The 23,617-nt window shown below is 55.8% G+C and overlaps 1 protein-coding gene across 1 annotated transcript in view; it reads left to right on the top strand.

Moving 5' to 3' along the window:
* GLI2 (GLI family zinc finger 2) overlaps positions 1–23,617 on the top strand; it is a 249,422-nt gene that overhangs the window by 203,798 nt on the left and 22,007 nt on the right. The window contains exons 4-7 of the mRNA XM_033400220.2: positions 4,324–4,526; positions 7,842–8,027; positions 21,493–21,694; positions 23,292–23,505. Coding sequence (XP_033256111.1) covers positions 4,324–4,526; positions 7,842–8,027; positions 21,493–21,694; positions 23,292–23,505 — 805 coding nt within the window. The remainder of the gene's footprint in view (positions 1–4,323; positions 4,527–7,841; positions 8,028–21,492; positions 21,695–23,291; positions 23,506–23,617) is intronic.

Below are 23,617 nucleotides of genomic sequence, written 5' to 3'. Positions count from 1 at the left end.
AAATGGGCATAAGGTGCCTACTTTGTGGATTTCTGAATTTAGATTAGTAAACGAAATACATGCATGTGACCCCGTGGCAGCTGGCACCCAGTCTTACGGAAATGCCAGGTCAGGGCACAGCTGAGCGGTGCCATGCAGAGGGGACATCTAAGGAGGCTTCCCAGAGGAGGTGTCTCAACAGTCGTCTGTAGCTGTGTTAATGGGCCTGTTGTCTTGGGTCCCGCAGGCCCAGGTCAGCAGACACTGCGCACCCCGAGCTGGCTTGTTGCTAAAAAGGGAGGGAAGGGGCTTAGTGCTGTGAACCCCCTACCATGTGCCCAGCGCTGGTCTTTGTCTACCTCCTGGAGAGGCACCAGAGAGGAACAGCATCCTGGCCGCGGCCACCCAGCTAAGTGGGAAGGATCGGGGTTGGCCCTGTCCCACTGCTTCCGGACGCCGACCTGGGTCCCCCTGGACAGGCTCCAGAACCCAGCTGTGCTCTGCGTTGCCAGGACTCACCTTTGCTTCTGTCCCCCCTGGGAGGCTCTGCTGGCCCAGACCCCACTCCCAGGCCTGGAACCGGAAGGGCAGGGGCTGTTCTGTGCACCCTTTCATCAGCTCTGTTGTTACCTAACCCACCTCACGGCCATCCCCTGTCAAATCTGCTTAGGGGCAGGCAGTGGCCTCTCCGAGCTTCTGCTGTGTCACACCAAGGGGACAAGGAGTCCCCGACTGTTCCCTGTTGGGGCAGGGAGAGCCTGGGCTGAGGGCGGCACCGTCCCGGCAGTGAGGCAGCTTGGGTTGAGTCCCGGCCTGCGTCTCTGGCCACACGGCTTGTGGGGTGACCTCCGTCTCTGGACCCAGAGCCCTCGTGGGTGAGGTGCATTGTTGGTGCCAGAGTTTTCACGTCTCCTCCCGGCGGCCATCAGGCTGGCCATCATCACGGGCTGCTGTTCTGAAGTCAGCATCCCTGTGGGGAGGGGCGTGGCCTGGAAGAACCTCGAGCTCCTCTCCCTTTCCTTGGAGAATAATGTGATGGGAAGGGGATAACAGAGGTCACTCTCCTCCAAAGGGTGGTGGCAGAGGTGTAGAGATAAAAGTCCCAGCTTCTCAGCATGGGGACTCGGCCCCCACCTGCCACCTCCGGGCCCAGCTGCTGAGGCTGCACTGATTCCGGCCCCGCCAGGCAGCCCCACAGCGGGGTGCACGTTGCCACGACAAGACCCCCTCCAGCCTCCTGTTTGGCCGGTGGGATGGGAGTCGCCTTGGACAGACCAGGGCCACCGTGTACCCTCCATGTGTTCCTTTAAATCCCCACATAATCACTGGCTTGCCTTGTGGGGCCTTAGCTGTGGTCCTTGCACCCCACAGGGTGACGTGTTGCTAGGGAGGCCTGGCCAGGCCACTTAGGGCCACCAGCTTCAGTAGCGCCAGGCTGCCCTGCCCTCGAACCTGGCCAGCATCCTGTGGGCCCTGAAACCTACCCTGCCTTGAGTGCCCAGTGGTGGACCAAGGCTCTCGGGACAGGAGACGCATCGCTTACTCACTCTTCTCCCCTGTGGCCTCTGTGGCCCAAAGCGGAGCCACTGCTTTGGTCCCTGGCACCCAGTGCAGTTTCCTCACAGGTGGCCCGGCCTCTAATGGCGGCTTGTGAGTGAGGATAGCTGGAGGCTGTGACTGATGGCAGAGGCTCCCTTCTGCCAGGCTCAGTGCCTGGTTCACAGATGTGTCACCATCACTGGCTCTGAAGATACCTCTGAACACCTGCGGGATAACAGTTGCCTGCCAGATGCTCGATGCAGCGGTGCCTGGGACACGCCCTGCTCCCTGGTTGCCTGGGAAACACACCTGCCCACCTAAGATGGGAACCATGCCCCCCAGGGGGAGCAGAGACCTCATGTCAGGGGAAGGGGTTTCAGGGAGAGCACCACTGACCACCGGGGTCCCTTGACCCAGGCTTGCAGGGAAGAGAAGGAATTGCCCTGACGAGGTATAGGGTACAGGTAGGCCAAGAATTGGCATGGCTGAAAACACCACAGCGTGGAAGTGCCCCGGCGGGTCCATTGGATCAGCACATCCGTTGCAATTACATCTGCAAAAGCTCGAAAATAAAGTAGCAGAATGCATACACCCAGGCCTGTAGAGCGGCCTCTGAGCACGGAGCTTGTGTAACCCAGATGTTAAGACATCTGGATGTCACCTGTTTGGGTCCTGGTTCGCACTGTGTCATAAGCACAGTTTTCATGCCCTGTTGCACATAATCAGTAATTAGCTCTGGTGTGCTCCAGCCCATGGACAAGTCATGCCCTCTCTGAAGTAACCGGTTCTCACAGCACTTTTTCACACATCCGACGTCAAGGTTTTGAGGGCTTCCCAGGCACATCTGGATTTTGCCCTCAAAGTGTGGTACTAATGCTGTAATAACAACTCTCACTTATTGACTGGTGGCTGTCTCAGGCACCATTTGGGGGAATTTCATCCTCATGGCAACCCTAGGAAATGGGCACTGTTGTTATCCCCATTTTACAGATGAGGAAACTGAGGCTTGGTGAGGTTAAGTTACTTGCTCAGAGTAACTGAGCTGATGAAGGCTAAGATTCTTTTTTAAAATTTTTATTGAAATATAGTTCATTTACAATGTTCTATCAGTTTCAGGTGTACAGCAAAGTGACTCAGTTATATATATATATATATTCTTTTTTTTTTAGATTCTTTTTCATTATAGTTTATTACAAGATATTGAGTATAGTTCCCTGTGCTATACACTGGGTCCTTGTTGTTTATTTATTTTATGTATAGTAGAGTGTATCTGTTAATCCCAAACTCCTAATTTATCCCTCCCCTTACTTTTCCTCTTTGGTAACCATAAGTTTGTTTTCTATGTCTGTGAGTCTATTTCTATTTTGTAAATAAGTTTATTCGTATCATTTTTTTAGATTTCAAATTTAAATGACATCATATGGTATTTGTCTTTGTCTGATTTACTTCACTTAGTATGATAATCTCTAGGGCCATCCATGTTGCTGCAAATGGAATTATTTCTTTATTTTTTATGACTGAGTAATATTCCGTTCTATATATGTACCACATCTGCTTTATCCATTCATCTGTCAATGGACATTTAGGTTGTTTCCATGTCCTGGCTGTTGTAAATAGTGCTGCTATGAATATTGAGGTGCATGTACCTTTTCAAATTAGTGTTTTCTCTGGATATATGCCCAGGAGTGGGATCGCTGGGTCATATGGTAGCTCTGTTTTTAGTTTTTTAAGGAACCTCCATACTGTTCTCCATAGTGACTGAGATTCTAATGCAGGTTGGTCTGATTTGAACACATATTCTTTGCACTGTGTCAAGTCACAGAGAGGCCCCTATTTTCTGAAAAGTCGAAAATGAAATCTTTAGATTTGGTTCCAGTGACTTAGTGGTGCTTTCACAGCAGCTCCCCCCAGTCTGATTTTTACTTTAATATGGGCAAGTTTTGGAGTAGATGACCTCAAAATACCCTTGTAACTAACATGCTAACAGCTGCTTGGAGGCCCCCGGGGAGCAGGCCTGTCCTTCTGATGAGCTGAGCAGGGCTGACCATAGAAATGGGCCGCGGCCACACCAGCCCTAGCCCAGGGGACCATGCCAGCTGCGTGCCCGATGGTCAGTGGGCGTCAGAGAAGGGATACTCTGGGAACATGAGAAGGAGTTCCATGTAAGGAAAGCTGGAACGGTATTCCAAAATTTTCATGACGGCTCAGCGTTTCCAAAGGCTCCTTGAATCCTGAGCTTTTCTTTTACAGCCGATCCCGTGGCTGAGTGCTTCACTGCAGGGATTGTCCCACGGAAGCCCCAAATTCTCCATCTTTCAGGGCATCTCCTGATTTCTCTTTTCCTCAGTTCTGTTAGGAAGATGAGCTCTTTGTATCTTCCCCCTGGTGTTAGTGTTTTCATGGCCTGTTTTCATACCAGTTGGTAGGATGCGGGCATGCGTCCATTTCGGAGACTTACTTGTTAATGCGTCTGCTCCTGAGCGGGCACCGGGGAAGCAGTGGCGACGACTCGCAGAGGTGTGTGGCCTGCCGAGCTTGTGGTCCAGCACATCCAGCTCTGTGTGTGCAGAATTCCATCACCAACATGAGACGGGTGGGTGGGCTGCTGCACCAGCCCCGGGAGCTTTCCATCTGCATTTCCTGGCTAGTGTATGAGATTTGAGACTCTGTATGAGGGTGACCAGGGAATGTTGGCGAATAAATAAAGGTGCAGCCGCCCGTTTGGTTCTGCTCCTTAACGGGGTTCCCTGGGCATCCTCCTGGGTGGGCCACACCTTCTTAAAATGTTCCCCTTTGTCTCTGCAGGCCTCCCGCCCTGAGTGGCAGCCCGGTCATCTCGGATATCTCATTGATCCGACTTTCCCCACACCCTGCCGGCCCTGGGGAGTCCCCCTTCAACGCCCCACACCCGTACGTGAGCTCCCACATGGAGCAGTACCTCTGCGCTGTGCACGGCAGCCCCACGCACCCCGCCATCTCTGCGGCCAGGGGCCTCAGCCCTGCGGACGGTGAGTCGGGAGGGCCTGGGGCAGCAGGGTGGGGGGAGGGATGCTAACTCTAATGCTGGTCATTCCTCAGCTGCTGTCCGTGGGATGGTCAGTGGCCGGCCTTCCTCCCTGCCCCCCATCAACAGTAGGTCTTTCGATAAATGAGGGTCCAAGACAAGGGAGCCAGGGGTGCGTTGGTTTTTGCGCTCATTAAAGAACTATTCGTAGGGCTTCCCAGGTGGCGCAGTGGTTAAGAATCCGCCTGCTGATGCAGGGGACACGGGTTCGAGCCCTGGTCCGGGAAGCTACCACATGCCACGGAGCACCTAAGCCCGTGCGCCATAACCACTGAGCCTGCGCTCTAGAGCCCGCGAGCCACAACTACTGAGCCCACGTGCCACAACTACTGAGCCTGTGCTCTAGAGCCCACGAGCGACAACTACTGAGCCCATGTGCCACAACTACTGAGGCTGCGCTCTAGAGCCCACGAGCCACAGCTACTGAGCCTGTGCTCTAGAGCCCATGAGCGACAACTACTGAGCCCACGTGCCACAACTACTGAAGCCCACGTGCCTAGAGCCCATGCTCCACAACAAGAGAAGCCACCACAATGAGAAGCCCGTGCACCGCAACCAAGAGTAGCCGCCACTCACTGCAACTAGAGAAAGCCTGCACGCAGCAGCGAAGACCCAACGCAGCCAAAAATGAATAATAAATAAATAAATTTATGAAAAAAAGCACTATTCATAAACAGCCTTGGCATGCAAATTACATAATAAGAATGGTGACATCTGTTTATTCATGGAGGTCCTATCTTAGGTGAGAATTACTTGGTTGCAAGATGCCAAAGTCTGCAGAAGCTGGTGTTAAGCAGAGTAGGTGTTGTATCGGGGTGTCTCAGGGCCCCCCCCAGAGCAGAACGAAGGCAGAGCTGGGCAGGTTTCTGTCGACATCTCTGGCAGGTCAACGCATGGCCTCTAAACGGGACCCCAGCCCCAAGGCTCCAGGGTGACCACCAGTGACTTTGTGTCCCTCCTGAGAGGATACTGAGTGGCCCAGCTCAGTCAGATGGCAACCCTGTTCAATTCATTTGAGACAGAAAAGGGCAGAGTCACAAAGAAAAACCAGACAAGGTGAATGGCTGCAGCCGTGAGACATGAAGATGGCCAGCCAGGATGGGGCCATTCAGAAATGGCCCTTCACCACTGCTCCTGGCCCTGAACTCTGCGTGGGCCCCTGAGTGGCCGCGACCAATCCAGGACGCGCCAAAGGGTGTGACACATCCACACAGAGCCCGTGTCTCCCGGGAAGTGGACCGGAGCTCCCCAGCCTCTCCTGACAGTGCAGGCCAGGGTCCAAGACACTGCTCCTGCCTTGAAGTTCACATGTGGTGCAGCGGGCGGCATGGTGCCCTCAGGAAGATACATGTACGTCCTAAGCCCTGAACCCGAGAGCATGGCCTCATGTGGAAAAGGGCTCTCTGCGGATGTGATTAAGTTGGCGATTCTGAGTTGAAGAGATCATCCTGGATTATCCACGTGGGCCTTAAATCCAATGACAAGTGTCCTTATAAGGGACACATAGATAAGAAGACAACGCAAAGATGGGAGTGATGTGGCCACAAGCCAAGGAAGCTGGCAACTCGCAGAAGATGGAATAGGCAAGAAACAGGTTTTCCCCTAAAGCCTCCAGAGTGGGTGGCCCCGCTGACACCTTGATTTTGGACTTCTGGCCTCAAGACCTGAGGGAGAATAAAAATGCATTTTCGCAGCAGTTAGCAAGCCTGTACTAACTTGTTACAGCAGCCCGAGGAAACTAATACACACGGAGATGGGGCGGTCCCCTCGAGGCCTGCGTCAGGGAGGGCCCTGAGAGACGTCTGTAGCAGGGTCGAGGAGCAGAGGCAGGGTCCGCCAGACCAGACTCTGTGTGTGTGTGTGTGTGTGTGTGTGTGTGTGTGTGTGTGTGTGTGTGTGTGAGTGAACAATGGGCCCTCAAGGAAGGCTTCAGCGAAGAGGCACAAGCAAGAAGGGGGAGGGGAGGGCATTTCAGGCACAGGCAGGCCAGGCAGAGGCCGCGGGGCTGCAGGCTAGGGCTGTCCCTAGAGGATAGAGCGGGAGAGGGAGAGGAGGAAGGGGAGGGTGATGGCTTCCACGGACCAGCTGCTTCCTTCTGCCCGGACTGTGTGCATCTCCTTTGACACCTGCCAAGACTAATAGCAAGGAGGCCAATTCCCGGGCTCTGGATTCAAACTCCCTGCTGTGTGGCCTTGGGCAGCATCTTTATCTCTTTAAGTGCCAGAGTCCTCATCTGCTGAGGGGATCAGCTCATGGTGTGATGCTAGTGAAACCAGAGAGTGGATGTTATCCCCTCAGCCCTGTGACTGCACCCACCCAGTGGAACGCCCAGCACAACGTTGGCTGATGATACCTTTTTTGTTTTGCGGTACGCGGGCCTCTCACTGCTGTGGCATCTCCCGTTGCGGAGCACAGGCTCCGGACGCGCAGGCTCAGCGGCCATGGCTCATGGGCCCAGCCGCTCTGCGGCATGTGGATCTTCCCGGACCGGGGCACGAACCCGCGTCCCGTGCATTGGCAGGCGGACTCTCAACCACTGCGCCACCAGGGAAGCCCTGTCATTTTTAATAGTAATTTGACTGGTGGGTATTATTACCCCCATTTTACAGATGGAAAACTGAGCCAGCTCAGAGAGGTGGCACCTTCTTAATTTTGCACACCTGGTAAAAGCCAGGACCCCTGAGGGGTATGTTTGGCTTCCAAGCCCCCCTTTAACTAACACCACACCCCTGAGTGCCAGGCCCCCTCAAGGTACTCTGAAGTTCATCCTCCCGGCCTCTTTGCTAAGCCCGGCAGGGCTGAGTGCGGGACTGGAGGTGGACCGCCCGCCCAGGTTCTGACAGGTGGCCAGGGCGGGCGAGCGCTCGCCTGCCATCCCACTTCGAGTGCTGGGTGAGTCTGACCTGGCGCCCAGCTGTCTGGCCACCCTGGCACCTCCGACTTCATCTTCTTTTTCCTTTGGAGACTGTGCCGGACCACGGACCCTGGAGCTCTGGGCATCTGTGGGGCTGGGAGAAGGAAGCAGTTGTTTACGGCTTTGAGCAAGTGGAGGAATGTGCAGGCTGGGATCTGGCTGCCGCATCAGCAGAAACAGCCCCGCCCCAGCCTGACCAGGGACGGCGGGGGAGGGGGACCCAGGGACCCAGAGGGCAGGAGAGGGCTGCAGGGCCCGGAGGGGCCTCCTCGGGCCAGGTGCATGTTTCTCTTCTTTCTGGCCGGGTTCTGACAGTTTCTTCCTCTCCCTCCCTCCTGCCCGCAGTTGCCCACGAACACCTGAAGGAGAGGGGGCTGCTTGGCCTCCCCCCTTCAAGCACCAACCCCTCAGACTATTACCACCAGATGCCCCTCATGGCAGGCCACCCCACGCCATATGGGGACCTGCTGATGCAGAGCGGGGGTGCGGCCAGTGCACCCCATCTCCATGACTACCTCAATCCAGTGGATGGTGAGTGCTGGGCCAGGGTGGGTGTGGCGAGCAGGACAGGGGCTCACGGCCCCCCGGAGGCCGAGGAAGGTGCTTGTTGCTCCTTTTGTGGTGGGGGGAGCCCAGTGGAGGAATCTGGGGTTTACCCCAATCCCTGCCATGACTGCTGTCCTTGGGGGACTGCGTCTGAACAACATGCACAAAAACTTAGTGAGTCATCACGGGCCAGGAAGTGTTGTAGGAACTGCAGTCACTCCAGGGAACAAAAGGGACTCATCTCTGCCTTCATGGAACTTACTTACAGCTTAGTGGGGAGAGACGAACAATTCAGGAATGGGGTTAGGAGCACTGGGTGGATGAGGGTGCCATCTTGAAAGAGGAAATCAAGAAATCCTCACTGAGAAGATGATATTCAAGCAAAGAATTGAAAGGGATGAGCCATGCAGAAATAAGCCAAAGAGTGATACAGGCAGGAGAGACAGCAAGCGCAAAGGGCCTGAGGCCGCAGTGGGCCTGCTGGGATCAAGAAAAGCCCGGGAGGCCAGTGTACCTGGTACCCAGTGAGTGAAGGGGCAGTAGGGTAGGGCCAGAGTTCAGGGGCTGGCTGTGCTGGTCGGTCAAGGCTTGGTGAAACTGGCTTTCACGCAGAGTGAGGTGGGGCCCGTGGAGGGGGTCGGACAGAGGAGGAATGAGACCTGACTTATTCTTTTTTTTTTTTTTTTAACATCTTTATTGGGGTATAATTGCTTTACAATGGTGTGTTAGTTTCTGCTTTATAACAAAGTGAATCAGTTATACATATACATATGTTCCCATATCTCTTCTCTCTTGCGTCTCCCTCCCTCCCACCCTCCCTATCCCACCCCTCCAGGCGGTCACAAAGCACCGAGCCGATATCCCTGTGCCATGCGGCTGCTTCCCACTAGCTATCTACCTTACGTTTGTTAGTGTACATATGTCCATGCCTCTCTCTCGCCCTGTCACAGCTCACCCTTCCCCCTCCCCATATCCTCAAGTCCGTTCTCCAGTAGGTCTGTGTCTTTATTCCTGTCTTACCCCTAGGTTCTTCATGACATTTTTTTTTCTTAAATTCCATATATATGTGTTAGCATACGGTATTTGTCTTTTTCTTTCTGACTTACTTCACTCTGTATGACAGACTCTAGGTCTATCCATCTCATTACAAATAGCTCAATTTCGTTTCTTTTTATGGCTGAGTAATATCCCATTGTATATATGTGCCACATCTTCTTTATCCATTCATCCGATGTTGGGCACTTAGGTTGTTTCCATCTCCGGGCTATTGTAAATAGAGCTGCAGTGAACATTTTGGTACATGACTCTTTTTGAATTTTGGTTTTCTCAGGGTATATGCCCAGTAGTGGGATTGCTGGGTCATATGGTAGTTCTATTTGTAGTTTTTTAAGGAACCTCCGTACTGTTCTCCATAGTGGCTGAACCAATTCACATTCCCACCAGCAGTGCAAGAGTGTTCGCTTTTCTCCACACCCTCTCCAGCATTTATTGTTTCTAGATTTTTTGATGATGGCCATTCTGACTGGTGTGAGATGATATCTCATTGTAGTTTTGATTTGCATTTCCCTAATGATTAATGATGTTGAGCATTCTTTCATGTGTTTGTTGGCAGTCTGTATATCTTCTTTGGAGAAATGTCTATTTAGGTCTTCTGCCCATTTTTGGATTGGGTTGTTTGTTTTTTTATTATTGAGCTGCATGAGCTGTAAATTTTGGAAATTAATTCTTTGTCAGTTGCTTCATTTGCAAATATTTTCTCCCATTCTGAGGGTTGTCTTTTGGTCTTGTTTATGGTTTCCTTTGCTGTGCAAAAGCTTTGAAGTTTCATTAGGTCCCATTTGTTTATTTTTGTTTTTATTTCCATTTCTCTCAGAGGTGGGTCCAAAAGGATCTTGCTGTGATTTATGTCATAGAGTGTTCTGCCTATGTTTTCCTCTAAGAGTTTGATAGTTTCTGGCCTTACATTTAGGTCTTTAATCCATTTTGAGCTTATTTTTGTGTATGGTGTTAGGGAGTGATCTAATCTCATACTTTTACATGTACCTGTCCAGTTTTCCCAGCACCACTTATTGAAGAGGCTGTCCTTTCTCCACTGTACATTCCTGCCTCCTTTATCAAAGATAAGGTGACCATATGTGCGTGGGTTTATCTCTGGGCTCTCTATCCTTTTCCATTGATCTGTCTTTCTGTTTTTGTGCCAGTACCATACTGTCTTGATTACTGTAGCTTTGTAGTATAGTCTGAAGTCAGGGAGCCTGATTCCTCCAGCTCTGTTTTTCGTTCTCAAGATTGCTTTGGCTATTCGGGGTCTTTTGTGTTTCCATACAAATTGTGAAATTTTTTGTTCTAGTTCTGTGAAAAATGCCAGTGGTAGTTTGATAGGGATTGCATTGAATCTATAGATTGCTTTGGGTAGTAGAGGCATTTTCACAATGTTCATTCTTCCAATCCAAGAACATGTTATATCTCTCCATCTATTTGTATCATCTTTAATTTCTTTCAACAATGTCTTATAATTTTCTGCATACAAGACCTGACTTATTCTTAAAAGGAATTCCATTCTGGCTGCTGGTCGGAGAACAGCTTTAGGGGCAAGGTGGAAGCAGGCCGTCCAGCTGGCAGAGGTGGGAGGAGCGGTCATGTTTCAGATGGATTTTGAAGGAAGAGCCACAAGATTTGTTCCTAGATGGGATGTTGAATCAGGGAGGAAGAAGGGCATTGAGGACAACACTGGGGCCTCAGGCCTGAGTAGTTGGAGAACAGAGTTGTCAGTAACTGAGCCGGGGCCTGCAGGCTGGGCACGTTTGGGGGCGCGGCCAGTCGGGCGTTCTGGGGAGAAGAGGTGCCTGGTGCCCATGAGGTACCAAGTCCCCCGCCCACCCCCAGCCATCCTCACAGCTGCTTTTACAGGGGCAACTGCACCCTAACCACGAGCCAGCCCCTGGGGTCAGATGGAGCCGCCTCCCCAGTGAGTGCTGCTCCACCTGCCGGTCCTGGAGCTCATCCCAGAGACCCCCAGGGATCCAGGCCAGGCAGCAGGGCTGGAAGCCACAGCGAGGGGCCGGCAGGCGGCTCCTGCAGATTTATCCTCCTCAAGCCCTTTTTCACTCCCTGGTGGCAGGGAGCAGACAGAGACCTGCAGGAGACCTGCTGGGTTGCAGGCAGTCCCGTGGGGCCAGGCAGGGCTGCAAGACTTGGGGGGGCCCCTGCACCCCTCAGCCACCTCCTGTCCCCCAGTCCTCCGCCCTGGGCGTCCAGTCCACACCAGCCACTGCAACTCCACCTTATCGGCTGGATCAAAGCCAAGCCCCTCCTTTCCTAAGGCCTGGCTGAGATCTCACCTCCTCCAGGAAGTCCCTCTGGATGCCCCCTCCCTCCCCTCCTTTCCTTGTGACCAACCAGGATTCTTGACCTCCTCTATCAATAGAAATTGACTAGAGGCCAGACAAGAAATTCAGGCGAGGCTTTATGGGGGCTCCTGCTGCAGCTGGGTGGGGGGAGGGCGAAAACAACTAACAATTCGCTCCCTAAGGCGGGGGAAGGGAGCTGGTTCCTTATATGGGGTGAGGATGGGGGTGTGTCCGGGGGAGGGGTGGCTTAGGTGCTCTGCCCACCCCTTTGGTGGTGCTGAGTGCAGGGGGCATGCGCAGTACATGCTTTTGCTCCAGGCTCCTCAGAAGTGGCAGTTGGGTTTTTGGTCTTTCTGTATCTTCTTGTCCATAATTTGCCCCAACTGCGCATACACACCAGTTGTTTTTAGTCCCTTACAGATTCTCTGTACTTTGTTGCTCAAGAAGATGTTTGCCCAGGTGCAAGCACTGAGGCAAAGGGTCCCAGGTCCCACCTGTCTCACCGTCTCTCTGCCCTGCTCACCTCACACTTACAGGGGCCACCTCAAGTGGTCCCTAAGCACCACTCCCCTGCAGCGTTCCCTGCCCTCCCCCACAGGAGTGTCACTGGGGAGGAGCATGGCAGTCCTCCCAATGCCAGCTCTGTGGGTTTTGTCCCACGTCACCCTCAGCCTGCCCTGAAGGGAACCCGCAGCACGACCAAACGATGCCACCAGAATCTGGTCCCTGGGTCTGTCTCGCCCCTGTGTCTTCCCCAGGATGGTGTTTCGTCCAGGATGGGCACACAGTGTAGGGGTGCAGTGAGGCCTCTCGGCCCCCTGAGTGCATAAATCTACATGCCTTAGTCTCTCCTCCCCATAACAGCCCTGCAGGTGCCCCCCACAGGGAGCGGGCGGGCCCTGGGCAGGACACGTGCGCTTGCTACTCACACAACAGCGACAGTACAGGGCATAAAGGTTGCCGCCATTGTCCAAACATCAGATTCCCCAAGCGATGTCTGCCTTCCAAGGCCTTGGGCTGGGTGGCACCAGGCCATCTGGGCAGACACAGAGAAGCCACGGCCGAGGGGTCTGGTCAGGCAGGTGTCCCCAGAGGGCGGGAGAGGCCGAGTCAGCACGTGTGAGCACCCGCTGTGTGCACGTGTGAGAGCATCCGGGTGAGGTCTGCCTGTGTGCCATGCCTTTATGCTCACTCCCCGGGTGACTCCCCTCAGCCCCCTTCCGAGGCCAGAATTACCGTCCCTGCCGTAAGATGGGCTCCCTGGGGTTCCCAGCATCCAGGGAGTTGCCCAGGCCTCAAGTCAGGGTTCCAGGCCCCGCTCCGTCTGTCACCAGCATCACGGGCTCTCCCTCATGCACACCGCCCCAGGCAGCACAGCACATCTGAGGGGCCCCGTGAGCCATGGCCTCGGGGAGAGCCCAGTGGGCAGAGCAGCTGGGCTGGAGCCAGCGTGCTGCAGGGATGGTGGTGCTGCGGGCAGGTCTAGGCCACGCCAGCTTGAGCTGCGTCCTCTCTGGGACAGCTGGTGCTGCTGGGACCCGGTGGGGCCTGGGCGGTGATGCCCTGCATGCTGTGTGAGCGTGGCTCAGTGCCAGGTTTACAGTCAGTGCTGCCTGCGTGCTGGTTTCCATCTCTTTCCACCGGTATCCTTGCCCTCTTTCAAATCTACCACCTTCTGCAGGGTTTTGTCTGCCGATTGTCGGCACCACCGTCCACCCCATGTTTGGGCCCCATGCCACACCTCCTCCTGGACACCTTTTCCTCACCACCAGCCCACCCCCCCCAGGCCAGCCCACCCGAGACCTGCCAAGTCTGCCTTCGCAGCAACCCCGCTGGCCGTCCAGTCCTGTGCCAGCCAGCTCCCAGCTCAGCCTCCCTCCGCCCCTCCCATCACCCTCGGGGTGAAACCCAGACTCTACCACATGGCCAGCAGCCTTCCCTCCAGCCTGTCTCTCCCCATCTGCGCCCCTGCACCTGTCCACCATCCCCGCAGGCTGGCCTCGTTCCGTCCTGCACCGGGTCCCAGGACTCAGGTCAGCCAGCACTTCTCCCGGGCCACCACCCGCATCAGCTCCCCTTGGGCTCTGCATCTCCCTCCGCCCACCTGCAGGACCCGAGGGGCCCCAGCTGTAACTGGCTGGCCCTCTGTCTTCACAAACCCAGAGCCCCACAGGTCCAGGAGCACCTGCCAAGGAGCAGGGCTCTGTGTTTGTGGGGGGAGGGAGGGAGGGAGCAGCAGTCACAAAAGAACCTGGGGTAGAAACATGCAAACGAATCCGAAGAGACTGTGCGAGGCCAGCAGCTGTCGGCCTGCAGGGAGCCTGGAAGGGGACAGGCAGCTTTGCTCTGGGGCGCTCGGCGTTTGGCAGCATCTGGGCTGAGCATCTGAGACACGGGGGTCGGGCGGTCTTGAGGAGGTGGGCTCACCAGTGGGCGTGGGAGCCGCCCTGATGAATTCAGCACAGCCCCCGACATCCTGTCTTTGCCTTGGTCTTGAGGGTGTGATGGGCTTCAGGCGCAGAGTGGAGCTTCACCACCTCCAGCCTTGGTTTGGACGGACACATGGGTTTCTCGGGCTGAGATGGGGGTTGGTGGTGACCCGGGGATTTTCACAAACCCCTGTGAACATCAGGAACGGGTGGTTTCTTTTCCTTTGTTCCCATCACTTACCTCCAAGGAAATCAGAGTGAAGTCCAGCATGAATTCCTGTATTTGCCGTTACTTAGTTTTTTTCCAAACCAGTTTCAGCCAGAACTTTTGCGTCCGCTATTTAAAGTTTTAGGCATTTCTGTGCAGCTCCGATGCCTACGTGGCCCCGAGAGACTCGGGCCCAGGCCTGCGCCCGGCTGAGCCCAGACCTGCCTCTGGGTGTGTGTGTGTGGGGGGGGGTCCCTGGCCCCTCCCCTCCTGTGAACCGTGGGAACTGGGAAGCCCACCAGCTCTGGTGTTTTCGGCTGGTCCCAGCTGCACGGGTCTGGGGAGAGATGCTCCCGGGAAGCCTCTGTCCACCCCACGGAGGTGTGAGTGGGTCTTCCAGTCAAGTTTCTTTGTGCTCAGACTCTCACAGGGAAAGGTGTGCAGGCCTGGGGCCCGGGCAGCGGGGCTCATGGGACCACCTGGGAAAGGGCCCTGAGGCTCTGAGGACATGTGTGTTCACGTGAGGAAGCTGCCCATAAACATGATGGGGACACGTAAGCTCTCTGCCCGTGCAGGGGCCCTGAGAGTTTGTGCGGAGTTGGGGAGACTCCGTGTGTGTGTCTCTTCGCTCTCTCTTTTTCGTGCACACACACACACACCCTACCTACATACCACATACACACCCACACCGTAAACACGCACACAGCATACACACGCACACTCACTCTCCTCATTCATTCATGAATGAGGGTATTTACTGAGCACCTACTACGTGCCAGGCATGGTGCCAGGTGCTAGCAACACAGCATTCCAAGCCCCGCTCTCGCGGTGCCCCAGGGGGCCTGCTCTGTGGAAGCTTCCTGTCCCGAGGCCGCCCCGCCTACTCAGCCTGTTTCCTCAGCACCTGCACTTCACATTCCAAGAGGAGGCAGAGCCATGGGGGAGAGAACATCCCAGGGGTGATGAGTGTCAAGCTGGGGTGTGGAGACCAGGGGCACCCGGCTGTGAGGAGGCCTGGGGAGAGGGTGTCAGGAAGGCCACCCAGGTCCACATCCGGCAGAGCAGTGTCCCCAGCCCACCCGCTGGCAAACCACCAGCAGTTTTACCTTAGCCAAGTGCCACCTACACGATAACTTATTTAGTCTTATATTTTTAACAGACTCACCTTAAAATAGAACTTTATTTTTTTTTCTGAATTGGGAAACCCCATAATATCTGGGGAAGATGTCCCCGTCTGTGTCTCCGTGATGCCTAAACAATCTCCTTTGGGTCGTGTGTGTGTCCTACGCTGGGGAAGACGCCACAGCCTTAGCGGCAAGGCTGGAGTTGGAGGGGTTCGTGCTGAATGGAAAAGCCAAGCCCTCCGTCCCCCGCAGAGCACAGGGCCGGGCTGTGGGCGGGACAAGGGGCATCTCCAGCAGAAGCCGCCCTCCCTCTCCCGGGAGCCTCCTGGCCTCCAGGTGGTCAGTGAAGGCCCATTGCCCCTGTTCTTTAAGGAGGCTGATTTATAGCCAGAAGAGTGAGGAGTGATGTGGCTTTGGAAGGTGATAGATAACCAGTCCGGGAGTCCGAGGTTATTCTGCCTAGTGGTCCTCTAGACAGTAGGGAGGTCGCTGCTTGTCACTGGGGCCCTAAAATGGAATTTTCTCGCGTGATGCCGTTGAGTATTGGTGATTTAACGGCGGAGCCGCAGCTGCCACCCCACGCCCCACCACGCTGAGGAGCTTGAAATGTTTCCGAGTGAAACGTTGTCTGCTTACAGCCCATATTTCCTACGAGCTGTGTATTTTATTGTCGTATTGACACTCATTTCACTCGGATGTCACCTCCGTTCTGACACCCGTTCCTTATGCTGCCTGCGGGTCCGGGGAGGTCTCAGGAACCAGTTACACCGATCACGCCACTGAGAGGCAGGGGAGCTGACGGAAGGGCTGCCAGAGGCCCCGTTCTGGGAGGGCGTCCGCACCCAGCCTGCCGACAGGAGGGACACGGGGGGCAGGGTGCTGAGGGCAGGCTCAGGCCAGATGGTGTGTCCGGCTCATCTGGCAAGCCAGCCCAGAGTCTCGTGAGACACGCGTCATGAAGTCACTTTCCAGGTGAGCAGCCTCGAGCCCAGAGCCCTAAGTTGCTTTGTCTCCATCATAGGCCTGGGAAATGTGCTTGTAGGCCTCAGCCCCACGCCTCTGGGCTCCAGAGCCTTGGTGCTTTCTACTCCCGCGCAAGAGCGGGTGTGAACAGCCAAGTGTGGGCCAGGTCCAGTCCTCAGGCTGGATTTCCTTAGAGCATCTCCTTAGTGAGTCCAGAAAGTCCGGGCGAGGGGCTGGGCCGTGCAGGAATGCTCCCTAAGCAGTGGGGGTCAGGGCTCACAAGCCCTGCCACGAGGCTGTGCCCTGCCGGCCCCGGGGAAGGCGCGTCCCGGCCCCGGGCCCACAGGAGGCCCATCCGGAATGGTGGGCGCTACGCTGCTCGGTAGTCTGTAGTGACCCTGAGGTGGGCGCTCTGGGCCCATCTTCTGGGTGAGGAAACAGCCCAGAGAGGTCCAGCAACTCGCCCAAAGATACCCAGTTAGAGCTGGCAGGCAGGGTCAGAACCTGCGTCTGCCCGGGTCCCGGGCCTGTTTCTGTATCTCCTGCCCTTTCCAACTATCCCAGGGCAAGAGATTCCCCCGACCCCACGAGCAGTCTGGGGTAACCTGGGGTAACCCTGCTTTGGTGGTGTCTAGCAATCCTGCCCAGAGCCACAGGTACCACTGTCACCTCCCACCAAGATGCTGAGCTCCAGGAGACGGGGCTGAGCATCCTTGCTTGCAGCTCCCCCAGCATCAAGGCCTGTGCCTGGCAAACAGGCTGCTGCAGGAGGGCCTGGTGGGTGTGTGAACTAACGCGCGAAGGAGCAAAAGAAAGAACTAGCGGACAAAACAGCATCCAGGTCAGGTGGCGTCTGGCGTTTGCCCAGGTGAGGGCAGGCAGGTGGCTGGTCACCCAGCGGCTGTCGGCTCTCAGAAAGGGGGCATCCACAGATGAATGGACATGACGCGTCTGCCAATCCTGGTCATAAATCACAGGAGAAGCCACGGGAAATGAGTGCCAGGCTTTTCTTTCTATTTAGTAATTTATCAAGGGAAGAGGCGCATTAATAAACATATTTCCCTTGAGGGGAGGGAATAACAGAGATGAATATCACTGTCAGATCTGGCCTGTTTCATCTTGTTAGGGGCGCACGAGAGGGTGGGAATCCAAATATTAGTAGCAAAATCTTTTTTTGAGTGCATTGCAAAGATGTGTGTGTATTTCTTACTTTGTATGATATTACCTCTACCCCCCATCTTGTATTTTCCCATCCCACACAGTTCATAAGTAACAGGAGTCTTTTAGAAGGTTCACTTTTATATCTCAGAGTTGCCTTTAAAGTGAGGACGAACAAGGAGTGAACCCAGTAGATAAGAATTAAGAAGCTTGGAGGACACCTGGATAGGCGGATGAGTGTTTAGGGACAGATGTCCTCCACTGTGGCTCAGTCGTCTTCTCTAGATTTGCTGTCCTTTTCTCCATGATTAGCTCTCAGCTCACCCTGCTCACCAAAGAGTCCTCCTGGCCCCTAAGGAAGCCGTGTTCATTTGCAGTTTCATTCTGGAAGATCTGCTGGGTTCGAGGCACTGTCCATGGTGCTGCCCCTGTGTACTCAGGACACACCTACCATGCTGCCCCCATTTGCAGATGGGCAAAGAGAGGCTCAGCAGGCTGAGTAATGCACCCCAGGGCAGCCAGTAAGTGTCAGGCTGTCTGTGTGCCCCCACTGGGGTGTGTGTGTGTGTGTGTGTGTGCGTGTCCCCGTCCTGGGCCCCTGCACCCAGGAGAGCCCTCCCCTGATAGCTACCCTCCCCACCTGAGCAGAGGCAGTGCGGCGGCGGTTCTGGTGTCCACCTGCCTGCTTTCCAATCATTCTCTACTTCCCCCGGCCGCGTGGCCTTGGCCAAGCTACTTGTCTTCTCCTTTGTAAGATGAGGCTCATAATGGTTCCTTCTTTATAAGATAGTTGTGAAGATTAAATGGCTTTATACTTGAAAATGCTTAGAACAGCCCCGAGCATCCGCGGGGCACTCAGTAAATACTGACTTTGGGTGGCTGAGCGTCCACTGCCCCTTGACACACCACGCCTCTGCCCCACGCCCGGCTTTTGGCATCTCCGGTTGGACTCACCACCGAGCCAGCCGGATCCCAGTGCTGGGATATAACGGTGAGCAGGGTGACCGAGTCCCTAGTTCACAGAGGCGGGAGAAACAGAAGCAACCAGACATACACAAGCAGGTATGAACTCCCCTGAGCCGCACCTATCCACAGAGAGGGGACCGTGGTGCCCTGAGAGTGTCCCGGGGGACCTGCCCAACTCCAGGATGTTAGCGATGGTTTCCTGGGGAAAGTGGTGACCCTGCTGAGCGCAGAGCACTGCAGACAGAAGAAGCAGTATGTGCAAAGGCCCTGTGCAGGAGGCTGGAGAGGGAGTCAGGGGCACCCACGGAGCCACCGGGTAAGCCACACTGAGGACTTGTGCCTTTTTCCTAATAGCAGTGGGAGCTCTGGAAAGGTTTGGGGTGGGCAAATGCAAAGACATGATCTGATTTGGCCGCAGTGAGGAATGTGTATCAGACAGCAGTTAACTAAGGGCCCCGGGATGCCCCAAGCAAGTGGGGGGCTGGGCTGGTGGAAGTGGGAGATGCAACTGTGAAGGAGGTGGGGGGGGTGTCAGGCCAACTCCCGGGTCCCCCGCTCTGCTGCTCTATGGGTGGCGGGCGCCCGCCGAGCCCAGCCCTACAGGAGGTAGGGCTGGGCTGAACTGTGGTTGCCCTTCAGACGCAGGAGGCCAGGTAGGCAGCTGGCTGTCAGGAAGTTCACTATCAGAGCCGCTAAAGTGAGGATTTAAAAGCTGTTTGTGCTGAGAGCGTCTTCCTGGCCCTGCCTCTCCCCACCTCTCTGAAGGTACACTCAGGACAGAGAAAAACCACACAGCAGGGCTTCTTTGGACCTTGGTTCAAATCCTGCCCTTGAGCAAGTCGCTAACGTCCCCAAGCCTCGTTTTCTTATCTGCACAGCTGGGTTTGCATTTTGGGGGGCAGTGATGGCCGTTCATTGCAACAGTGGGTCTGAATGTCACTAAGGGGTGGCTGTCGCTGGGTTATTCTGTGCACCAGAATTCAGAAGCAGGGACTTATCCAAACACCACACCAAAGGGACACACGCCGTCTCTAGTTGCTCATGGGCCAGGGCACATCTCTGTGGTCCGGGATGCTTGTTCAGAAGGGTGGTCGTGTCTGCAGCACAGCCCAAGCGCTGGCTGGGGAGGGGCTGCTCCGTCAGACCCTGTGAGGCAGAATGAGGTTGTGCGACATTGTGTCCCTAGGAGTGTGGGCTGGGGTCCTTCCCACCGCAAGACAAAGGTGGTGACACGGCCTGAGTGTGTCACCTGCTGGCCTGGGTGCCAGCCATGCTCCCAGGCCCCTCTGCGGGGCAGAATGAGCTGGTGTTCACCGAATGGGAGCACCTTCCGTGAACCCACCATAGCTCTGCTTGCTAAAAGATCTGTAAGCCCCAGGCCTCAGAACCCAACAGAATCAACGGCAGGCCAAAAACAAAGATGTTCAAGGAAAAGAATACCCTGAGTAACTCAACGTTTTCTCCCAGCTGGGAGCTTTCCTACAAGTGCTTCATCCTTTCCGGTTGAAAACAAAGTCTATGATTACACGCGTGCACTTGTACAGACATACGTACAGGGTACCCACCCGGGGCAGCTCGTCTTGGACCCAGCATCCTTCATCCAGAAAGGAGATGGTTAGGAAAGAAGACCCCAGAATCCCCTTCCAGCCGGAGGATTCTGGTGGCCCAGTCTTAAAGGGGCTTCCCAGATTTTCCAGCCGAGGATGGGGTCGGGGGAGGGCTGGGCGTGGTTGACCCCCAGGGCAGGGGGCAGTGGGCAGGGGCTCGACCGAGGCTGCTTCTGGTGGTGGTAGTGGGCTTTCTAGGGGGTCGGTTGGTCCTGGGAATGCGGGCCCAGAGAGTCACAGGGTATCACTCCTGCCCTCAGTTCTCCTGCAGTGGTGGAGACAGCACACTGACTCACAACCCCGCAGCCAGGACATCCTGCGTCTCCCTGGAGGAGGGGACCTATGGGGTCTGGGCAGGGCTGAGCAGGCAGGAGGGAGAAAGGCCGGCATCACGAGCCCGGGAACCGCTGAGTGCAGGTGTGGGTGCCGAGGCGCTCTTCAGCACAGCCCTGCAGGTCGGCACTTGGGGACCCTTTACAAAGAGGAAACGGGCCCAAGGAGGGTCTGGACAGGGTGGGAACCTTGGCATGTGGATTCCTGTCCAGCGATGTGGTCACACCATTTCTCGGCTGCTGTGTGCCCAGAGGGGAGACCAGAACCCTGGTTGGGAGAGGAGGGGCTGTCGGGAGGAGCGGTCTGGGGCCCCTGGTCCTGAGGAGCGGGGAGCCCGGTCTGGGGGCAGGCCCTCCTCCCTCCCTGCAGCTCCGTGTGTATGTATGGGGAGGGGGAGAGCGCACCCACAGGCAGTTGGGTAGGGCACCAGGCGTGTGCGTGCGTGCATGCATGTTTAAGGCAACAGGTCCCCGAGGCCCAGGCGACTCCAGAAGGGAAGGACCTCGGTGTTGGAGAGCCGTCTGCGTGCTGCCAGGCTGCCTTTTGTCATGGCATCCTCTGTCCTCCCCACCCCAGACCGGCCAGGAGTCTAGGGCCTCTGCTTGGCGAACGTCCATTCAGGGCATTTTGGGGCGATCCTGGTCGCAACGTGATCCGCGACCCTGGAGCACGTGGCTCCTTTCCCTCTCCTTCCTGTGGAAAAGTCACCCGCTGGGATGCTCTACAGCAATAAAAAAGGCGCTGGTTCCTGCCACACACAGCTGCGTGGAGAAACCTCACCGATAATGTTGGACAAAAGAAGCTGTTTGAGAAAAAGCATTGATAATTCCATTTATGTAATAGGCAAATACGCAAAACAGGCAACGCTAAGCTGAGGATGAGAGACCAGTCTGGTGGCTGCCCCTGGGAGGGTCCGGAAGGGGCAGAGGGGCTGCTGGGCGCTGGCCGGGCCGTGCTTCTTGGCCCGCTGCTGGCTTCACTGGTGGGTTCCCTATGTGAGAGGCCACCAAGCAGGTCACCTACGGTTTGTGACTTGGCTGTTGTGCCTCAGGCGTTGCTGGACCCGGTCTCGGCCTCTGTGTGCCTAGCAGGACAGGCACTAACACAGATCCTCAGCACACCAGGTGTGGACCAGGCCCATCATACAGATGAACAAACTGAGGCCGAGAGAGGCCTGTGCCCCAGAGCCGCCAGCTGGACAGGGGCAGATCCGCAGTTCCCATCAGACTGTCCCCCCCCAGTCCCCTTCCCCCGTCACATCACCCCCACAAGTGCGGTCCTGCTGACGCGCCTTGGCTTGGCTGTCCTGCAGTGTCGCGTTTCTCCAGCCCCCGGGTGACGCCCCGCCTGAGCCGCAAGCGGGCGCTGTCCATCTCCCCGCTCTCGGATGCCAGCCTTGACCTGCAGCGCATGATCCGGACCTCGCCCAACTCGCTGGTGGCCTACATCAACAACTCGAGAAGCAGCTCGGCTGCCAGCGGCTCCTACGGGCACCTGTCGGCCGGCACTCTCAGGTGAGCCTAGCCCGCGAGCCGGGGCCAGGCTGGGGCCCAGTGGAGAGGGTCCACACTGGCATCCCGGGAGAAACACAGGACTTGTTTTTGGTGTTTTTTTTAATTGAAATATAGTTGATCTACAGTGTCGTGTTAGTTTCTGCTGTACAGCAAAGGGACTCAGTTATACACGTATATACATTCTTTTTCATATTCTTTTCCACATGGTTTATCACAGGATATGGAATCGAGCTCCCTGTGCTCTACAGTAGGACCTTGTTGTTTATAGGACTTGTAAGTCAGTCTACTTGCGAATATTCTAGGAATTCAAAACCAGTAGTGATGACATTGAAACATGCCAACATTTGGGTGCATCTTCATGGGCCTCTTTTTCACCCACCAAATGATTTTTTAGTAACCCTTATCGGGCCTGTCGTGAAAAATTCCATCATGAAGTCAAAGGGGACTTTCCTAGTGTTTCAGCAGTGTCACTGACCAGCACTGGACTGCTGCAGCTCTGACACTGGCTTGGCCTGCACGTCTCTGGGCCGGCAGACGTCTCGCTCTGTGGTCACAGCACACGCAGGCCTCACCATCACCTCCCGCCCCGTCCCCTCTGTGCAGCCCTTGACTGTTCAGAGGACTCAGACCCCAGCCAGCTTGGCTGAAACCCATGTCCTTACACTGGCCCTCCTGAAAGAGGCCAGGGTTAGAGGAGCTTAGGAATGCCAAGAGAGCTCAGCCCAAGGACCCGGAGATAAGGGATGATAACAATTATATCAGTTATCTTTTGCTATGTGACAAAAAAACAAAAACAAAAAAAAACCCTGCAGTATCAAACAGTAAGCAGTTAGCCTCTCGCAGCATTTCCAAGGGTCAGGAGCATGAGACTGGCGTAGCTTCAGGTCTCTCACGAGGCTGCAGTCCAGATGTCGGCCAGGGCCGTGGTCACCTGGAGACTTGACTGGGCCTGGATGTCTGTTTTCAGGATGGCTGGCCCTTGGGCCTGTTGGCACAAGCTCTAGTTGCTCTTCATGGGAGCCCCTCCACATGCTGCTTGAGCGTCCTCACAACATGGTGGCTGGCTCCCCCTCCCCCACCCCCAGAGGGAGTGACCCCAGAGAGCAAGGAGGAAGCCCCGGCATCTTCTGTGGCTTAGCCTCGGAGGGCACCATTTCTCCCTCAGTGTCCTGTTCTGGAAAGAGTGGCCCGTATGCAGGTGGCGTGGTAGAGCTCAGAAGACAGAGGACCGTGGGAACCGGAGGGCTCGGGACACACTTCCTGGACGAGGGGGGCATTAGAACGGGGTTCAAATAGTCAGGGAGCATCAGCGATGCAGGGGCGCATCTCAGGCGACAGAGCAGTGAAGGGCCAGGGACAAAGGCTGCGTCCTGGGGCAGGGCCTGGGGGCTACGCACAGAAGTGGAGGCCTGAGACAGCCGGCAGTGGGGAGCCACGGGTGCTTGAGTGGGAAAAGCCACGGTGACGGGGCAGTCAGCAGCGTGCCCATCCAGATCTCCGGGCAGTGTCCTGTCTGTCCAGGAAGCGTGAGCCTCACAGAGTCCTGCCCCCACCTCACCCCACCCCTCTCCATCACCTTGTCTGCCCTTCTCTGCAGCCCGGCCTTCACCTTCCCCCACCCCATCAACCCCGTGGCCTACCAGCAGATCCTGAGCCAGCAGCGGGGCCTGGGCTCGGCCTTCGGACACACGCCACCCCTGATCCAGCCCTCGCCCACCTTCCTGGCCCAGCAGCCCATGGCCTTCACCTCCATCAATGCCACGTCCACGCAGCTCAGTAGCAGCAGCAACTGTCTGAGTGATGCCAACCAGGTAGGTGGGGGTGGGGGGCGGGGGGCCACCAGGCACTCATCTGCACCAAGCAAAGGCCAATCATGGCCATCTCATGCCAGGAACATGTGGAAGGACTCTGGGCACGGGTCTG

This window comes from Orcinus orca, chromosome 7 (assembly GCF_937001465.1).
Source record: "Orcinus orca chromosome 7, mOrcOrc1.1, whole genome shotgun sequence".
Taxonomy (NCBI): Eukaryota; Metazoa; Chordata; class Mammalia; order Artiodactyla; family Delphinidae; genus Orcinus; species Orcinus orca.
The sequence above is the reverse complement of the archived record's forward strand: the minus strand, read 5'-3'. Positions and strand labels throughout refer to the sequence as shown.